At 42.9% G+C, this 20,915-nt stretch overlaps 1 protein-coding gene across 1 annotated transcript in view; it reads left to right on the forward strand.

Annotated features, from left to right (window-relative positions):
• CDH6 (cadherin 6) overlaps positions 1-16,034 on the forward strand; it is a 146,833-nt gene extending 130,799 nt beyond the window's left edge. Inside the window, exons 9-13 of the mRNA XM_004605565.2 lie at positions 612-733; positions 2,700-2,817; positions 2,917-3,168; positions 9,796-11,206; positions 11,410-16,034. Coding sequence (XP_004605622.2) covers positions 612-733; positions 2,700-2,817; positions 2,917-3,168; positions 9,796-10,289 — 986 coding nt within the window. The 3' untranslated portion in view covers positions 10,290-11,206; positions 11,410-16,034. The remainder of the gene's footprint in view (positions 1-611; positions 734-2,699; positions 2,818-2,916; positions 3,169-9,795; positions 11,207-11,409) is intronic.
• The last annotated feature ends 4,881 nt before the right edge of the window (positions 16,035-20,915 follow it).

Raw genomic sequence — 20,915 nt, forward strand, 5'->3', positions numbered from 1 at the left:
CTGATTCAGCGCCATCATTGCCCTAGATGAATGGCCTGAGCTTTAGAGCCAGGTAGATTTACATTTGAATCTAGGCTCCACTCCTTATTCTCTCTGTGAACATGAATAAATGGTCTAACTTCTCCGGGCCTTGGTTTCCTCATCCATAAAATGGGGGAGTAACTACATTACCAAAGTATATAAGCATTAACCAAGAAGATAAACCAAATGCTTAGCATGCAGTGCCCAGCTCCACACTAAAAGAAAGAACTAAGACCAGTTTCCAAACACTCATCATTCCCCTGTTAGCCATTATCTTTCCATATGCCTGCTGTCATTACCCTGAAAGGCCTCTGTCTTTTCCTTATTTTGTGTTACAATGAAATTTACTATACACTAAAATTTTATCAATACAAGGTGCTTGGTTTCCTAGACACTACCATCTGGTGTATCCAACCCCAGCAGCCCCAAACAATCTAACTCTGCTTTTCAGTATGTCACTACATGGGCACATCATGCCCCAGGGTAGCAGCCTTAGGGAATCTGTGATGAATGGGAAAGGACTGAACATTGTCAAAAGGGAAATCAGTGATCAACATACAAATGTCTCCCTTTCTTGTGGCATGTTTCAGATAACCCCAAGCAAAGCAGCCGAGTCCCTCTCTATATTAAAGTTCTTGATGTCAACGACAATGCCCCAGAATTTGCTGAATTCTATGAAACTTTTGTCTGTGAAAAAGCAAAAGCAGATCAGGTGAGTTTCATAAGGAAGTAAATGAATTCAGTCAGATTAATCTAGATGTTGCAGTAATTGGGATGGTGATGGACACAGCTGAGGATTAGTTGTCAGTTATCAATGAAATGAATGCTAAGCAAATTAGCACTATAAATTTGAACCGGGATGGATGTTAAACTTGTTTAAGAGAACAATTTAAAAAAAACAAACTAGCCAGTCTGACTTAAATCAGTCTTAAGTTTTCACTAAAATAGGTGAGTCGGGGCTGGAGCAGTAGCACAGCGGGTAGGGCGTTTGCCTTGCACACGGCCGACCCGGGTTCGATTCCCAGCATCCCATATGGTCCCCTGAGCACCGCCAGGAGTGATTCCTGAGTGCAGAGCCAGGAGTCACCCCTGTGCATCGCCAGGTGTGACCCAAAAAGAAAAAAAAAATAGGTGAGTCCTGGGGGTGGAGAGATACTGCAGTCACTGAGGCATTCGCACGGCTGACCCAGCCCTGCACATGGTCCCCAGAGCCCAGCAACAGCCGTCTCTGAGTGCAGAACCCAGGAATAAGCCCTGAACACAGCCAGGTGTGGCCCCTCAACAAACAAACAAACAGGGACCAAATAGTCTCCTCTCTATTGGTGAGCAGATCATTTAGATCACCCTATCTGCTGGAAAGGAATAACTAGCAGCTATTTTACAACGGCCTATAATTCATAGCTTTGCTTATTTCCGTTGCCCATCTGTCCGAGTTATAGAAATGCATGACAACTCTTTCACCATTGTACACATTTGCTCCCACCTGAAATAGGTCTTTCCTGCCAGTGATAGAAACAGTATGTCACGGTTCATCAAAATAGAAGTGCACTATTCAAAGACATGTTAAAGTGGGAAGCTGGAGTTATGTGTTTTATAAACAGATTTTCTCTTCTGCTTTTTGGCTCCCAGATGGCATCTGGAGATGCCAAGATTGCGTTCCCAAACGGGCTGTCCCCGAGTCATGCCTACCAGTCTCTCTGTTGCAGGGTTGTCATAGATCACTGAGAGATTTGTGAGCTCTGCTCCGGGGAAGTGTTTCTTACCTGGGACTGCCCCCCCACTGCTCCCCACCTCCGAGGGCATTCTCACCCCACCCCAAAGAACATTAGACAATGCCTGGGACATGTTTGAGTGCTATTAGAAAGAAGGTGCTACTGGCATCCAATGCTGCCACTTCCGACAGTGAAGTGTGAGCTCAGCTCACGCATGAGTCGCTTAGTCCCTTGCTAGAGGGATTTGCTGCAAGTGCTTTAGAAGCTCTCTTGCCTTTTTGATTAAAATGAGCAATCATTGGTTCATTGGTGGGATATTTTAAAAAAATAGTATGAGAATAATATCCAAAGCCAGGACAAACAGGGGCCAGGAAAACAGGTCACTGGTTGGAAGCTTGTCACAGTGTGTGGAGGGCAAAGGGCAGTTATAGGATGGAGAAGGGATCAGTATGACATTAATAGTTAGAAATGAACACTATGGACAAGAATGGAATACTGGAAGTAGGTAAAGTGATAGACATGATAACCTTTCAGTATCTGTATTGCAAACCATACTGCCTGAGAGAGAGAGAGAGAGATAGAGGAAGAGAGGGATGGAGAGAGAGAGGGTGAAAGAGAGAGAGAGAGAGAGGAAAAGTGCCTGCCAGAGGTGAGTGGCGGGGAGGGAGACATTGGTGGTAGGAAATGTATACTGTGAAGGGATGAGTGTTGGAACATTATATGACTGAAACCCAATGATGAACAACCCTGTAACTGTGTATCTCACTAGGACTCATTTTATAAAAAAATAAATAAATAAAATGAGCAGTCGTCATTGGGGCTGGAAAGATAGTTCAGTGTATAGGGCGCCTGCCTTGCATGTGGCCAACCCAGGTTCAATCCCTTGCATCCCACTGAGTCAGGAAATTTCCTGCAACCTGGAAGGCGTCCTTGTGAGTGAGCAAGACTTTGTGGTTTTGCTTGCAGCTGATTCAGACCCTGAGAGCTGTTGACAAAGACGATCCTTACAGTGGCCACCAGTTCTCCTTCTCTCTGGCCCCCGAAGCTGCCAGTGGCTCCAACTTCACCATTCGAGACAACAAAGGTAAACGACCCAAGTCCTCCTCCCTCAAGTCACCTCCCCGCTGCTCTGGCTTTCTCTCCCCATCACAACCGACCCACCCGCTGTGCTTTCCGATTCCAGACAACACGGCCGGCATCTTGACCCGCAGGAACGGCTACAGCAGACACGAGATGAGCACCTATCTGCTGCCCGTGGTCATCTCAGACAACGACTACCCCGTCCAAAGCAGCACAGGGACAGTGACCGTCAGGGTGTGTGCGTGCGACCACCACGGCAACATGCAGTCGTGCCACGCCGAGGCCCTCGTGCACCCTACGGGGCTGAGCACGGGGGCTCTGGTGGCCATCCTCCTGTGCATCATCACCTTACTAGGTAACTGCCGCCCCATCCTCTCCCACGCCTTCCCTTTCCCCGTTACTTGAGGCAGGCAGCTGCATCGAGGGGAGCTGAGTTTCCAGGCTTGGGAGTCAAGGTTAGTCAACCATGAACTTCTCTGAGCTTAAAACTGGCTTTGGGACCGGAGCGATAGCACAGCGGGTAGGGCGTTTGCCTGGCACGCGGCTGACCCGGTTTCAAACCCCGACATCCCATATGGTTCCCCAAGCACTGCCAGGAGTAATTCCTGAGCGCAGAGCCAGGAGTAACCCCTGAGCATCTCTCAGTGTGACCCAAAAAGCAGAAAAACAAAAAACAAAACTGACTTTGGAAAGCAAACTGGTGTGAAACTTGCCCAGACTAGGGGGAAATCCTTTGACCCAAAGAGTCTCTTGTCTATCACACGGGGAGTGACCCTTGGGGGAAAGCGAGGGTCCTGTCAATATGCCCTTTTCATTTCCTGCATTAATATTTAACCTGGCAAATGCTGTTAAATTTTAAAGAGGGGAAGTCATTCTAGCTGGAGTAGATGGTGAAGGCCCTTTGGACAAAGGTCAAATTTAAAGAGCCCCAGCTAGTGGATTTCAATTCTTTTTCTCTCTCATGTAGGAAAATTAGAAGCTATGAAGTTTTCTTGAGCCCAGCAAACATATTTTGATCTGACCATTTAAATAAGCACCTTCTGGGGCTGGAGCAATAGCACAGCGGGTAGGGCATTTGCCTTGCACGCGGCTGACCCAGGTTCGATTCCCAGCATCCCATATGGTCCCCCAAGCACTGCCAGGAGTAATTCCTGAGTGCATGAGCCAGGACTGACCCCTATGCAATGCTGGGTTTGACCCAAAAAGCAAATAAATAAATAAATAAATAAATAAATAAGCACCTTCTTAGCATTGCTCTCGGATTGCCACAAACACAGTTATTTCTCAGACTCACAGTAACTGCTAAGACAAAGAAAATCAGTCAGACAAAGAAGGAATTCCTATACGAAAAATTTTAAAATCCAGGTCTATAGTGAGTCCCATGAGAATTTTGACTCCCAACCAATCAGGCCCAGAATTGAGCTCAACAACTACCCCCCGCCCCCATATTGTGAACTAAGAAACCAGATGTTAACTACTGCAACCCTTCCAACAATCAAAGCAAAGTCTGTCCTTTGACTTAAGGTTTAACTTAAGGTTGAAGTTTGTACCCAACTTAAACATTTTGAGGGGTGGGGGGGAAGAAGAGAAAGAAAAGTAAAATGAAGCTTGATTATATGATAGTGGTGCAGTTCTCTTCAAATACTGACCATAAAGTGACTTGGGGAAGAGTGACATTGAATGGCAAACCCACATTTCTCCAAGAGGAGAATGCCTTGGGATCCCTGCTCCAGAGCTTCGCAATCTGGACCGACTTTGCTAATTATAACAGAAGCCTTGAAGCGCCACCACAGAACTGTAATTCTCTTTGTCAACTAAGATGTGGAGCAAGTATTTTAGGAGAGGCAGAAAAATAAAAACTGACAGTATGCAAATACAAATCAGTGTCTCCAAGAGTGTGAGTCTGTAAAAAAAAAAAAAAAAAAAAAAGAATGGGAAGAGGAGGATATGAGTGTTCTTTTCCATCAGAAAAGATTCTATTTTTAGAAAGGCTGGACTGCCAGTGCTCCGTTCAGGTAGAATTCCCTGAGTAAGCTCCCTAGAAGGAGAATCAACCTTCCTCTCACAGAAACCTCTTCCTTTCTCTTGGCATCTCTGCGTTTTTCCTCCCTGTTCTTCCTTCCAACCGTCTCCCTCTGCCTTCCCTCTCCATGACCTCCTGCACTGAGTTCACTTGCCTGAGTTCCTCCCACATCTCATCTCTTCAGAACTCCATGCTTAATTCTTTTAAAAGGAAGAAATGGTATTTAACCTTTATTAGGCCTGCCTCATGGGCTGGACACAGGGCAAAATGTTTTGTACATGTCATTCTCACTTAATCCTCAGAACCAACTGGTTTATAGTTATCAGCTCTTTTGCTAGGAAAACTGGGGCTCCAAGATGTGAGATTACGGAGCCGAATCCCACTGTTTAAGATGGTAGAACGACATTCTCAGCCCAGGTCTTCTCTCCCCAGCCTCGGTGCTTTCAAGCCCGTTCGATGCAAGGTTGAAAGAGAATCTGAGCTGAATATGAGAGAGCACGGGTTAGTAAGATAGTACAACTGGTAAGGCACTTGCCTTGCACATAAATGACCCCAGTTTGATAGCCAGCACCGAATATGCTCTCCTAAGCACTGCCGGGAGTAATCCCTGAGCACAGTGCCAGGAGTAAGTGCTGAGAACTACCAGGAGTGGCCCAAAAAAACAAACATAACAAAACTGAGACAGCAGAAAAAGTGGAAACAAAGTTTGAGGCAAACCCTGTGAAAATAGAAGGAAGTCTAGAGTTTAGAATGGATGTCTCTGTTATTTTGTGTAGCTGATTTACTTACCCAAAAAAAAACCCAAAACAGCAACAACAATATAAAAAAAAAAACAGAATAAACAACTATCTCTTGTTTGTCTATGCACAAGAAAGTTTACAAAACTTTCATAACCAGAACACCAGGCATGCTAGGATTACTTCTCCTTCATAGAAGGAGACTTCAAAAGGTGAAATTATTTACATGAACTCTTGTCTGCTGATATTAAATGCCTGGTTACTTTCTAGTTTTATGAAAGATTTTAGCACAAATTTGTCCATACTATTACCCCCACCATTATCTCAAAAAAATTTTCTGCTGCTGTCCTTGAGAACCTACCCTCCAAGGTAGGGAGAAGGGTTGGTTCAGGTACTGAGAAGATCATCTCATCTTTTCTCAGTAGACTCACATTTTTGGTTTTCTCAACTTCAGGGAAATATCTCACTGGCAAACTCTATTGCCTACAAAACTCTCAAGAAATTCTATTCAGGGGCAGAGATACAGTACAGTGGGAAGTGTGTTTACCTTGCAGCAGCCAACTCAGGTTGAACCCCTGGCATTCCATATGGTCTGCCAACCACTGCCAGGAGTAACTCCTGAGCACTGCTAGGTGTGGCCCAACCTGCCCCCCAAATAATGGGCTAAGAAGTTCTGTTCAGATGTGCTTGCATTATGCTAATAAGGTATGGGGGCATATCTGTAAAATCAAGGGGTAATGAAATGCCTTTCCATTGCTGAATGAGCACTCTCCCAACTGCACTTCTGGATATGCACTGTAGCATTGTAGCACGCACTATTGTCCTGTGGTTCATCAAAATGCTTGAGCAGGCACCAGTAACATCTCCATTGTGAGACTTGTTATTACTGTTTTTGGTATATCAAATATGCCACAGGTAGCTTGCCAGGCTCTGCCATATGGGTGGAATACTCTCAGTAGCTTGCCGGGCTCTCCAAGAGAGATGGAAGAATCAAACCCAGGTCAGCCACGTGCAAGGTAAATGCCCTACCTGCTGTGCTATCGCTCCAGTACTTCCAGATATAACAGGACTAAAATCAAAAGACATAGGTAACTTAAAGGAAGAGTTATAAAGTGTAAAAACCTGTACTCTGTCTTAAATGATGCTAAAATCCATGTGCATCAGTGTTACTTTTTATTTTTTTTTAAGTGGAGGCTTGAATATAGGTTCAAATTCCCAAAGGCTGTTCTTACATTTGTCCCTCTGTCAGACAAATCTGTCATGGGTCACACCGGGAACCAGTGTAAAAGACTATAAGCATCCCTTTGCTCAAAGTTTGGTCATCTTCCATCCAGCCACACCATACCCCATAGTGAGTGAAGATGGACAAAGTTCTTCAGCCCACAAGCCTTGACCCTCCCCACTCTTCTCCTCCAGCTGGTCTGTTCACAGAGCCTCACGGAAACTCTAGGCGCATGCGCTCACTCTCTCTCTCTTCCCCCCCTCTGTCTCTCTGTCTCTCTGTCTCTCTCTCCTCTCTCCTCTCTCTCTGTCTCTATCTCTCTCCTCTCTCTCTGTCTCTCTCTGTCTCTCTATCCTCTCTCTTCTCTCTCTGTCTCTTTCTCTGTCTCTTTCAGTCTCTCTCTTCTCTCTTTCTCTCTCACTCCCCCTCAACCTGTCTCAACCTCTCAGTCTCTCTCTCTCTCTCCCTCTCCCCATCCAGAGCACTTCCTGTTTCTCTGTGAAGTACTCTCCCCTAATAAACAAAGTCCCTTCAAACATGAGAGACATTCTCACTCTGCTTTACTTTTGCTAGTTTTCATTGCGCTTATCATCTTTTAATAATTTTCCTATGATTCTATATTGTTTCTTCTCTGTCTCTACTTACCACAACTGCCACCACCCCATCCCACTACCAAGGATCTTGACCAGGTGTTTGTCTTCAGTAGTACCAATGCTGTAAATATTTAAATGTTCAATATAATAAATAGGTATGTGAGGGTGCATGTCCGTTATTATACAGGTAGAGATAGCCACTAACAGCTATTATTCTGTAATTATTATTGCAACAATTCAAATTTTATGGCTCATAAAAATGGGACCATGTTATTTATAGACGAGAGACTATAGTGCCATTACTAGTGCTTTCTGTAATAAACTCCTGGACAAAACCGTTTTAACAAAGTACTTTTTTCCCTGGATGGCTGGGTTTTTCTCCAAGCTGTGGCTGTATTTATATTTTCCCAGCCATATATCCATATTTATGGGTGTTTTTCTCCACAGGTAACCAGGCATCTTTCATAGTCAGTTGTGAAGGAACTTCAGGAGCTATTTAGACATAATTCTTGTTTTCCCTCTAATTTCAGTTTGAAGGGGGGAAAATCAAAAGAAAAAACTCTTGAAACAAACTTACAGAATATGAACCTTTAATTTTTAGGTTTCCATTAACTGTGCTTGTTTGACTCAGCCCCCCCCAAAAAAAGGGTTTTTTTTAATCATAAATAATTTTTCCACGTGCATTCTTCCATGGCCTTCAAACTGACTGACCTTGAAGTCCAAATGACTTTCTGAATGCTACCGGGGCTCTCTGGGTATTATCTGCACTGCCATTTACTTAAGCGTAAGAAAGGTATGCAAACGTCTCTACTTTGGGTTTTAAACTTTTACACTTTTCTCAGGGAAAAAAAAAAGAAAGCATAGTGCAAAAGTTATTTTAGATGTGAAGTTATGCAAAGCCTTCAACACATCCCCGAAGGTGCCAGCCTTGTGCTTATAAGCAGATTCGGAGCATTTTAGGTGTTCAGCATAATTGACACTCTTGCTGCCTACCTCATTGTGGCGAAACTTTTATTTTTCTTGGTGACTGTATTATATACTTCCTTACCTTGAAACTAGTTTGCCATTTCAAAGGGAGGGAGGGAGGGAGGGAAGGAAGGAAGGAAGGAAGGAAGGAAGGAAGGAAGGAAGGAAGGAAGGAAGGAAGGAAGGAAGGAAGGAAGGAAGGAAGGAAGGAAGGAAGGAAGGAAGGAAGGAAGGAAGGAAGGAAGGAAGGAAGGAAGGAGAAAAGAAAAGAAACTAGTGATAAAATAGGAGGGTGTTTGATCCTCCCTGTAACTGGTAACTTTTCAAGCAGTCTTAGGGCCAGGGATTCAGGTTTGATCCTGAGCATCCTGAGAGAACCCCCCTCAGTCCACCCCCATTGAGTCTATAGTTTGCTTAGTGAACTTGGCAGCCTTAGTAAACTTGGGAGCCTTAGTGAACTTGAAAGCCTTAGTGAACTTGGGAGCCTTAGTGAACTTGGCAGCCTTGGTAAACTTGGGACCCTTAGTGAACTTGAGAGCCTTAGTGAACTTGGGAGCCTTAGTGAACCTGGAAGACTGAGTGAACTTGAGAGCCTTAGTGAACTTGGAAGACTGAGTGAACTTAGTTGAACTTTGTGAACTTGGAAGACTTAGTGAGCTTGGAAAATTGCATTGGGGTGAAGGCTGTTTCCCTGCTTGCAGCCACTCTGGGTCTGCTCCACTGCACTGCTTAAGCTCCCCCCCCCCCCCACCTTCTAGGACTAAGCTCTGAACACTGGCAGAGTCTGACCCTTCCAAGTCAAACCTGAGCCAGTGTTGTCGGCCGCACCCAGGAGCTACACTATGCGCATTCACTCCCCCTTCTGGTCCTCCGCGCATCCCCTTCCTGTGCTCCTTGTTGTGCATCCCCTTCCCGTACTCCGTGTCGCGCATCTCCTTCCCGTGCTCCATGTTGCGCACTCACGTCTCGTGCTCCGTGTCGTGCATCCCCTTCCCATGTTCCATGTCGTGCATTCACGTCCCCTTCCCGTGCTCCGTGTCGCACAACCCCTTCCCGACTTCCGTGTTACGCATCCCCTTCCAGTCCTCGTCTTCCAGTCCTCGTCTTCCCGTCCTCGTGCCGCGCATCCTCTTCCCGTGCTCCGCATCGCGCGTTCACATCCCCTTCCCGTGCTCCGTGTCACGCATCCTCTCCCATCCTCCGTGTTGCGCATCCCCCTCCCGTGCTCCGTGTTGCGCATCCTTATGCCGTACTCTGTATCACGCGCCCCTTCCCGTTCTCCGTGTCGCACGTTCAGATCCCCTACCCATGCTCTGTGTCGCGCATCCCCTTCCCGTGCTCCGTGTCGCGCATCCCCTTCCCGTCCTCCGTGTCGCGCATCCCCTTCCCGTGCTCCGCGTCGCGCGCTCACGTCCCCTTCCCGTCCTCCGTGTCCCCGCAGTGACCGTGGTGCTGTTCGCCGCGCTCCGACGGCAGCGCAAGAAGGAGCCCCTGATCATCTCCAAAGAAGACATCCGCGACAACATCGTCAGCTACAACGACGAGGGCGGCGGCGAGGAGGACACGCAGGCCTTCGACATCGGCACCCTGCGCAACCCCGCGGCCATCGAGGACGGCAAACTGCGCCGGGACATTGTCCCTGAGACCCTTTTCCTGCCGCGCCGGACTCCCGCCGGCGCCCGCGAAAACACCGACGTGCGAGACTTCATCACCCAGCGGCTCAAGGAGAACGACGCGGACCCCACGGCGCCGCCCTACGACTCCTTGGCCACCTACGCCTACGAGGGCACCGGCTCGGTGGCCGAGTCCCTGAGCTCGCTGGACTCGGTCACCACCGACGGCGACCAAGACTACGACTACCTGAGCGACTGGGGGCCCCGCTTCAAGAAGCTCGCCGACATGTACGGCGGCGGGGACAGCGACAAGGAGTCCTAATCGGTGGCCTTCCCCGAACCCCCACCCCAATTCCGATTCGACGCTGACCTCTGTGACTCTATTTACCCATTGGGTGCGCTGTGCCGCCCCGTCGCAGAAGTCCCTGGCTGCCGTCGTGTGGAGTCGATGTTAGAGACTTTTTTCTAGTACACTTTTATGAGCTTCCAAGAGGCAAAGGTTTATTTTTTAGTGCATCCCGTTTACCCATGTCACAGTCCCCTGATTGCTCCCCCCCGCCTCCCCTGACCCCCGTGGGGGGTGGGGGATGGTGGGCGGGGAGGTGGCCGGGAGCATCAACCTTTCTTTCCCCTGGTTCTCAGGCTCCGTCCCACCCAATGGGTCTTTTTTTTTTCCCTCCCTGTTGATGCATTGGGCTCTGGCTGTACATTTCACTAGCTCATGGATGAGGCATTGTGCTTCCAGGATTTGGGGGAGGGGGCGAAAGGTTATGGAGTTCCTAATCAAAGAGAGAAGGGAGATCCCTGGGAAGGTATTCCTAGCATGTGAACTCACCAAGAGATAATGAACCCTGTGTATGGGGGTGTGCTTCTGTCGCAAAGGATTTACAGTAACATTTGCCCGGGCTGATTGTTCTTCAAGAACTTTTTCTGTTCCCAGGACTATTCAAAATGATATCAGATTCGTCCATGTTTCCTGTTTAGAAGATAATTAAATGGGGGCTTTAAACACCCCCCCCCATAAAAGGACATCATTCCTTGCCACTAACTCATAATTGATTCTATATTAGACATGTCAGAGTTTTCCCTTGTACTGTATATAGGAAAAGGGAAAACAACTAATTATGTTTTTTATAAAGATATTGACATTTTTAAGTTTGAGCCATCAAATGGATGGATTATTTGAAATGATACCTGCCATTCAGAGGCTAATTACAAATAAGTCGAAATTCTTTAAAAGTTCTTTTTTTTTTTTTTTTTTTTTTGCTTTTTTTTGGGTCACACCTGGCGATGCACAGGGGTTACTCCTGGCTCTGCACTCAGGAATTACCCCTGGCCCTGCTCAGGGGACCATATGGGATGCTGGGATTTGAACCCGGGTCGGCCGCGTGCAAGGCAAACGCCCTACCCGCTGTGCTATCTCTCCAGCCCCTCTTTAAAAGTTCTTGAAGTAACTATTCTGAGACAAAAATTTAAGTCCTTGTCTGTCGTTGTCAATATTATTCTAATATACTTGAAAATAGCAATATGGAGTACAATCATTCATATTCTTCAGATCCTTCCTACACATTGAGTTGCATTAACAAAAGTTGATTAAATAAAACTCAAATCCCACCCTGGGAGTTGATGGGGAGGTAAGAAAGAGCCAATTATTTGAACTTGATACCCTAACCTTCACATTTGGAAGTATTCCTAAATTGATATAACATGCTAGGATAGAAATGACGAAAGTCTATGTGTTAGATGTTCAGAAGATGTTTGAACAGGGGAAAGGAATTCCCACCAACAAGAGTGCTTAAGATTGTAATTAAAATGATAGTTGACTTTCCAAAGCAGCATCATTTTTCATTGCTTTAACTCTGTTTTCTTGACACTCCCTCCATCCTTATCTCTGAACTACTGAAAAAGTAATGATCTCAAACTATGACAGAAAAGTAATGTACAACCCATCCAATCTGTTCTTTCTCTAATTATGCAATTAGCCTCGTAGTTATTATCCAGAGGACCCAACTGAACTGAGCTAATCCTTTTGGCAAGTTGAAATCATTTATTTCATATGACTGTTCTAATGATTTTTATCATTAGAATCTTACATTGTACAGTCATCAGAATTTTCCAAAGTACTGTTATAAAAACATCCTTGTTTTTTGAAACGTTAAAAAAAAGAAAAAGAAAAAAAAAAGCAGTCTTGGTGTATATATAATATGTACTTAAGAATATGCTGACTTCGATTATTAGTCTTAGGGATTTATTTTCAATTAATGTTAATTTTCTACAGATAATCTTAGTGTCATTTCCATTTGGGGGGTACTGTCACATCAGCACATATTTTCTATCTGGAAATATACTATTGTTTAGTTGTGTATTCAATAGGCCTATACCCAAGAAGTAATGGCAGCACCTTTCAAATAAAAGAAGTGTAGTCTTTTGGATTACTGAATTAGAGTGAAAAAAATTTACAATTCTATTATTCCATGTGTTTCCTGAATGGTCTCCTTGTAATGGATTTCCCTATAAACCAACAAGTATTTCGTGTTTGGATCATTTCCTGCTTTCAGGGTTTTCTTTGCTGGTTTTTCATACACACACACACACACACACACACACACACACACCACATGCATACACACACGCACGTGCACATGCACACACACACACATGCACGCACACCATAAAGGGAAAAAATGCAGAAAGGTGTCACTGTAATGAGTTCATGATATCATAGTCACGGATAGGTATTGAGAAAAGATAGCTTAGTAAAGTTCGTAAGAAATAGTACATATAGCAATAGAACAGCACCTTAACCACATGGTTTACTGTAAAATTAAAGAGCTCTCTATCCTTATATTTCAAGTCATATAACAAATTTAATCAAGAAAAATTGTCCTGTAAAAGAAAGGTATCATTGGAAATCTTCATTTTAAACTGAAAGCACTAATTGGAATGGTTGATGTTAGCAATTTTCAGTGTTAAGGGTAAGGTTTACTCTCTCCTCATAAGTGAAAGGCAGTGATTCCATAGTGGGCTATTTGAGCTATAATTGGCAAGGTATTTTATCCTAACCTGAAGATGATTCCATGTACTAAGAACAGATTAATATGGTTAAATGTTGAAATAACTCTTTAATCTCTTACCTCAATATCTGATGAAGTGAACCTAAGAAATTAAATCATTTCTGACTAGAGCTGGAATATTTAGCCTAGGATCTTCTAAATATGAAAGTGTAATAATATTTTCCTACAACGAAGACTCTGACATCATGGAAATAATTTGAGCCACAATTCCATCATCTGTCTAGTCTCACATCCTTCCACCATCAAGATATGAGGCCAAGGATCCAGGTCAACAGGAATGACTCCTAAAAAAGAAAATCAGTTTTCCTTCAGCTTTCATATAGCTCTGCCCTAATATTAGATGTCAGTGATGAGAAAAATGAAAGGAAATTGGGAAGAGGTAAAACTTTAGTGTTTGCTAAGAAACTAAAATTTATCAGGTCTAAGCAGACTGCTTTGTGGGTTATTTCATGAACTTTGGGGGCATTTCTAATATGTTTAGCCCTCTATTCTAAGGAGGCATTTTTCGAAAGATGTTCCCCTGAGTAAGCTGGAAAACTTTCAAACCCTAACCCGTTGCACATAAATTGAAAGCCCTTTCTTTCATGACCACATTCTCCTTGAAAGACCTGGAAAAATCTGTTGCCAAAAAAAAAAAATCTTAATCGAATCGGGGAATAAGTGAAGGTGGTTCCACAGAACCACGAGAGAGGGGGGATCTGGGAAAAATAAATATATATCGTTTCAGAGCTTTCTTAGCATTTATTAGCATAATTTGCTAAGCAAATTATAGTTGAAGTGTATGAAGGGAGGTTTTGATTCAAATTAACTCCGTTTTCAGATGGAACAAACCTGGTGATTCAATTTTAACTTGGTGTTAAAATTTGTGGTTTAGTATTCATCTTCAGCTCCCAAAGAATTGTACATAAAGTTTTAAAGAGTTTATTCTGTTTTAGGAGCAAATTAACTTTAGGATGTTTTCATTACTTCCATTTTTAAGTACATAAATTTTAGTTTTCCTGATTTGTTTGATAATACTTTATGTAAAATGTTTTGCCTTGAAATGAATACTTCCTTGGAGATATAGTAATGTACAGATCATGGCTGGATGGTCTTTGATTCTCTTCTCTTGAAGACTATAAAATGTAAGCAGATAAAAGGAAAGAACAGAGTTGATTTCTGAGCCTAAAGTAACTTTTGAAATCGGGTACTGCTAAGTGCATTTTGCCCAGGAACCAAAACACCAAATAATTTTTTTTTAGTAATAGTCACTAGTTTTGAAGTAGTGTGATTATGTTGAAAGAACTCTCTTAAAAGCCATGATCTCTACTATTTTGAAAAAAATAGCCTCTTGCAAAGGATTGTTTTAGTATAATTTTATTTGGGGTGGTTTTATCTAGATAAAATATTTTTTGAATTGTGACAGCAGATAAAAAAAAATCACCCTTCCATATTTATGATAATGTGACAACCCAGCCTTCTTTATCAGGTTAAGAAAGCGGGAAAGGTTAAGACTTTGAGTGTAAATCTTTAGGAAGATGAACGATTTCCTAAGGTCTGAAAAGCAGTTTTCTTTTCTTAGAAAATATAGAATTATGGTCTCCTCAAAAGTTCGGTAGCTATTACAGCATTTTAAATCCCCCTTTGGCATCTCCATGGAGGATGGGGGACTCGACTGAAAATCCCATAGCCCCAGCCCTATATATTGCACGGAGCGGTACCTTCTTGGAAAGAAAACGCATTGGCTCACACACTTGCTAAAAGTTAATAAAGAAATAGCTCATTTTTAAAGCCAGAAGTTTATGGTCTCCGCATCGTCAATTTAATTTAAGCATTGCCATCTTTAATCTACTCCCCATTTTGTAATTCCTTATTGATGATGCATTTTCATTTTTTAATTTGGGGCGAACGTGAGCCGGCAGATGAAAGTGCGAGAGGAGGTCAAATGGAAACAAAACCTATTACCCACTGGGTTTCAGACAGGACTGAGGCACTTAGCCGAGGAGCCAATGGGTTATTAGATTAATTCCTAAAGAGCTTTTACAAGTTGCTTAATTCTTTTTTTTTTAAACCTATGGACCACAAACTCAAGTTTTTCCTCAAATGGGGTTAATTTGACAAATGAGGCATGGACCCAGCGTTGTGGAAAAAAGCATTCCACTATAATGAGATCCTGGTCTTTCTTGGGAGACTATGCTATTTGTGTAAATATGTCTTAAAGGCACCTTCTTTACGCTTTTCGTTTTCTATGATCTATTAGTTTAGTGTTTGTTAAAGAATTCAATGCAGAGGCTTACTGGGCATTTGGTGGGGAGTGCTGCGTAGCATTAAGTAAAGCTGTTCCGAAGAAACCAAGGACCACTTCCAGACCACTGTACTCTTTCATTCGTGATGATTTTCATGGCTCTGAAAGTAAACTGCATTATAAGAAAAGGCCTTCTCATAATGCTACATGTGTCTTCAGTAGTACCAGGCGAAGGCAATTTGACATTCTCCTACCGTGATTTGTGATTTGAATGAAACCCAGAAAAATAAAAGCTTTGGGGGTATTGATTGTTTTTAATTAAAAATACTCCCAAGTACAAATTGAAGTGGATGCCATCTCTTGAAGATTTACTGGCTGGAGTGCTCAGATGAGAGAGCAGTTTGCTCCATCTCACTGGCATCCTTGGCATAGAGAACATCTGCCGGAAATGATCACCACCCACCTTCCATCCCATGTGTAGTGAGAGAGGTTTTCATCATTTCACAGTTTCCACAAGCAAGTTTTCTGTATTGCAAGAATGGTGTTGACCCAATTACCTTTCAGCTCCTGGTTGTAGTCAAATGGCAAATACATTCTTTGAAATGGCTTCTTTTCCTTTCTTTTGTTTTCTTAGACGTCTACATTTGAAAAAAAAAAAGAATGCAATTTAAAAAAAGTGATTTCTCACCAAGAGTCAATATGCCTTTTGCAAATCAATTTTTGTAACAAGTTATTTATATGATATTACTTAATAAACTTTTTTTTCTAACTTGTTTTTTTTCCAATTTTCTCAAACTCTTGTTTGTAATCAGAGCTCTAAAATATATATACTTGTCGAGGGACTAGAGAAATAGTGCAGCAGATAAGGTGCTTTGCCTTGCATGTGGCTGATTCGGGTTAGATCCCCAGCACCACATATGGTCCCTGAGCGCCACCAGTGGTGAACCCTGAGCACCAAGTCAGGAGTAAGCCCTGAGTACCACACCAGGAAGTGTGGCCCAAAAACAAAAAACAAAATAACGTGTTCATACACTTTGTCTTTCTGGATCTTCTACTTCAATTTCTCAGTTAATGAAAGGCAACTTACTCTGCAATAATTACCTTGAACACAATACTTCCCAGCCACTAATATAAATCATCGGAATCTTCCCTGCATACTTTTAACTGAGACCTACAGAATACAGCTATTATTTCTGGACTTGCTATATGAAGAAAAAAAACTGTTCATCCTCACTGTAATTGCTTTAGACTGGACACGAAGGATAGCTCTATAATTGTTGCCCGGCCCAACCTCCCTTGATTTCACTTTCATAAGAGCAATTATTTATGTACCTCTGACTTTAGAATCACTGTCACTGTCATCCCGTTGCTCATTGATTTGTTCGAGCGGGCACCAGTAACGTCTCTCATTGTGAGACTTACTGTTACTGTTTTTGGCATATCCAATACTCACGGGTAGCTTGCCAGGCTCTGCCGACTTTAGAATAAAAAGAACAAAAACAAAAACATACGAGTAGCAGACCAGACAAAGAAAGAATAAAACCCACCCAACATTCTAGATACTATAAGAATGTTTGCTGTCTTTCCCGAGCTCTAAACATTTACCTACATGTTCCTTTGTAAGCTGCCTCCTATTTCTATAGTGGCAGCTGTTTGCTATTTTTTTTTTAATTAGGAGAATCCATGGCCTCACAAAGCAGATTCCCTTTGTGCGTCCACTTGTGCGGTGCACATCAGACGCACTGCTGTATGCTGTGCCGTCGTCACCCAAAAGCCAGACTGATGTATTTCCCTCCTCTGCAGATGCTCGAGAGCCAGGAAAGCTGCTGCAGAGAAGGACAAGTACAAGTGTTCAGGAAAAGGAGGCATTTCTATTCGCATGGACTGTGTGTTTAGACATCATTGGCCTGGAGAGAGAGGGAGATCCAAAAGAGTAGTAAGGGAAAGAGAGGAAAGACAAATGTGTAAAAATGGGGCCCTGGTCCCAAGCTGAGGGTCCTTGCAAGTGGCTACACTTGGAAAAGTACAGAACCAGTGCCGAACAGAAGCCTGGTTCTTCTTGCTACTCTGTTTATGATTTTTGCCATGTGGATTCAAGTTCACTTGGTTGGAAACAGAAAAATATGGAAATATCAACCCATACCAATGCACCTTTGGAAAACTCTGTTTATTGTGCAACCATGCCCATGGTGCACTACCCCCCCCCCCCAGCCCTCAACACCCCCCCCCCCCGCACTTCCCACCCCTGGGTCAGCTCTATATCACCTCAGGGTAAACGGTTTGTAGTGTCCACCTGGTTTCACCACACAATCGGCACACCATTTTTTTAAGTAATACGATACTGTTTTAAAAGAAAATGCCACATATTAGTCACACTCTGCTTTTTTGCAAAAAAAAGAAAAAATTAATTAAAATATGGAATGATTATAAAGCAAAATGCCGCAGGCAACCTCCTGCCCTAAAGGCGTGCAGGAAACCTATGTACTGTGTCAGAAACCAGTTTCGGAAACTGCCTGCTGCATTTAGGTAGGTCAAGCCCTTTCCCATCCGCATAACAATCTATATCCCATAATAATTGTTGGTATGGATTAGCACAACTCACTCTAGCTGCTGCAACAGAAAAAAAAATCCAAAATCCTTATAAAGTTCAGCATGTCAAGAGCTTTCTCTCTAGTGGTGCCAGTTGGGAGCTCCAGGCTCTAACGCAATAGGGGAAAAGAACAAGTGGGTGATCTTATGAGAAATTCCTTTTGGGGGTGAGGGGCAGGGGGAACTGTGGACCACACCCAGAGGTGCTCAGGGCATACTCCGGGCTCTATGACCAGAGATTAGTCCTGAGTGAGCTCAGGGGACTATATATGTTGTCAGGGATTGAACCATGGTGAGCCACTTGCAAGGCAAGCATAACCCCTCTACTATCTCTCCAGTCCCTCTTAGGAGGAATTCCTGAGGTTCAGAACTCAACTCTATGGGTACAGAGGATGAGAGATATAGACAGAAAAGTAGATGAATTTCAGGATATAGCAAACATATATACCATATAAAAGTTCAGTCCATCTTACAATGTCTTTCCCAATTCTCAATATCAGTGACTCTATTAAGTCTTGTCTCATAATAATCATGAGAATGTGAATCAGAAAAGCTGGTAAGAAGTCATTTAGAGGCTGTAGTGATAGTACAGCGGGTAGGGTGTTTGTCTTGCATAAGACCAACCCAGGTTTGATCCCCGGCACCACATATGGTTCCCCGAGATCCAGCAGAAGTAAGATCTGACCACTGCCAGGTGTACCCCATAAAAACAGAAAGAAAGAGAGAAGGAAAGAAAGAAGGAAAGAAAGAAAAGAAAGAAAGAAAGAAAGAAAGAAAGAAAGAAAGAAAGAAAGAAAGAAAGAAAGAAAGAAAGAAAGAAAGAAAGAAAGAAAGAAAGAAAGAGAGAGAGAGAGAGAGGAAGGAAGGAAGGAAGGAAGGAAGGAAGGAAGGAAGGAAGGAAGGAAGGAAGGAAGGAAGGAAGGAAGGAAGGAAGGAAGGAAGGAAGGAAGGAAGGAAGGAAGGAAGGAATTTAATGTTCAAGTTGAAAGTCTCTAAAAAGTTATCTATCTCCCTTCCCCAACCCCAATACTATAGGTCATGTTGATCATTTGGCTCATGGAGTTCTTATGTGTCACAATAAAATCCCTAACAAAAATACTCCAACAGTCACCAAACACAGAACAATGTTGTCCTCCCAAATTTTTCCATCCCAAACCTGAAGTAAAGTTCTCTAGGGAAAGGTCGGCTTTCTTTCATTCTAAATTTCATGGACTGCTCATTGGGGACATTTGGGGGAGAACATTCCAGTCTTGAGATCAATTGGTGCAGAGAGATAGCAAAGGGATTAAGACTCTTGCTTTGCATGGAGCCAAACCAGATTTGGTCCCCAGCACCACATGTATCCCCAAGTCCCTCCAGTAGTGACCCCTGAGCACAGAACCAGGAGTAAGCCCTGAGTACCACTGGATCTGGCACAAAAACAAGTGAGAAGTTGAATTAAGGAAACGACAGGCGTCAGCCTACCATTATAATTAACTTACATCTTCATTTCACAAATCTAAACCAGCAAGCATTTATCTCTTGGTTTAAACAATTCCAATATTAAGTCTAGGGGGGCAGATGTCTCCCCCTTCAGAGGTATTTTTGAATCTTTACAATTCAGTCTGACATACTCATGTGAAAGCCTACTGTTGTGCAGGAAAGCGAGGGGGATGCAGGAGTAAAGGAGACAGAAATTTTGCTGTGTTCATTCCATTCCCTAAAAGACTTCTGCAATTGAATATCCCATTTTTAACCTTAGTTTGCTTGGCTAAACGTTTTGTGCTGAACCCAATTCTTTTATAGGTCTAAGAGCACTTCTCTAAGTCTCATATTCCTGAATTCAATTCTCCAAATATGCAATGAATAGATATGGCTCTTTAAAAAATGATATTGTCTTCTACCTCTCCCTATAATATACTTATTTTTTTAAAAAAATGTCTCCCTTGACATATTAGATCATCTTTATTGCTTCCTGAGCCATTTAGTCTCAAAAACTTAACTTTTAACGGCAAATATGTCTTGTTTGCACATCGGTTAGAAAATGTCTCCATATAGTTGGTAAGGGATAGATTTTATTAAAGCTTTTAACTTTGCTTTGCTGCCTGCTAATAATACCTTACTTTTATATAGCACTTTAGAACTATCACTTATATGACTTACTATCACTCCCAGAAAATCCCTGTACAATAGGATGTATTGTTCCCATTTCGCAAGGAAAGTAGGGTCATTTGTTCTTAGGTCCACAACACAGGAATTAAAATTAAACTTTCTCTCAACATAAGCTCTAAAATTCTGCTGCTGAACCCACATTTTCTCCCCTTGTGTTCAGAGTCCAGGCTCATCATTTGAGAGAATTATGACTGGGAAAGGGGGAAATTATTGTTTTCCCCCTTGATACCAATTCAGATGGAGTTAGATTCTTCTAAGGATGTCAAAGATGTACCTTTCTCTAAAATCATTACCCAATGCTCAGGGAAGGAAAAAAAAGAGCATGAAAAACAAAATCCTTCCTATTAACCCCAATTATCTGACAGATTTTTGTTATAAATTGGGAGCAATGCTCCCAAAGAAAAACCATTGCTAGATACACAACATTTCACCCAAGATTGCAAAAACTCTCACTATAATAACCAGCTAGACATGCTCAATAGCTTAAATATCATGTTATAGGTAAGTTTCATCCTTTCCTAATAAGAGCATATGTGTACTATGGAGAGGGTGAGAGGGCTCTCATAGGTGGCGGAGAAGGGAAAGGATATCTCATCATGATACTCCAGGTCTGAGAGGAAGAAGGGAGACTTATTTTTTTATTGTGCCCCTCCTAAGTGCCCCATCCAATAATACCGTGTCTGGTTTTCTGAGAAACAAAACTGCCAGACTGACTGGAGAGTTGTATAACAGATCTTGTTATATATAAAGTCGTTTAACAGATCTTGTTATACAAACTACAAGTGTCTTCCATATTTCCTGCAACTAGGCTGAATTTCTGTCTTGAATTCTGACTCCCGTGAACCACAGATGCTCAACTTGAAGGTTTCTTCTCACACTTTTCATTGAAGTTCCAGCTAACTCCCTTACT

This window comes from Sorex araneus, chromosome 1 (assembly GCF_027595985.1).
Source record: "Sorex araneus isolate mSorAra2 chromosome 1, mSorAra2.pri, whole genome shotgun sequence".
Taxonomy (NCBI): domain Eukaryota; kingdom Metazoa; phylum Chordata; class Mammalia; order Eulipotyphla; family Soricidae; genus Sorex; species Sorex araneus.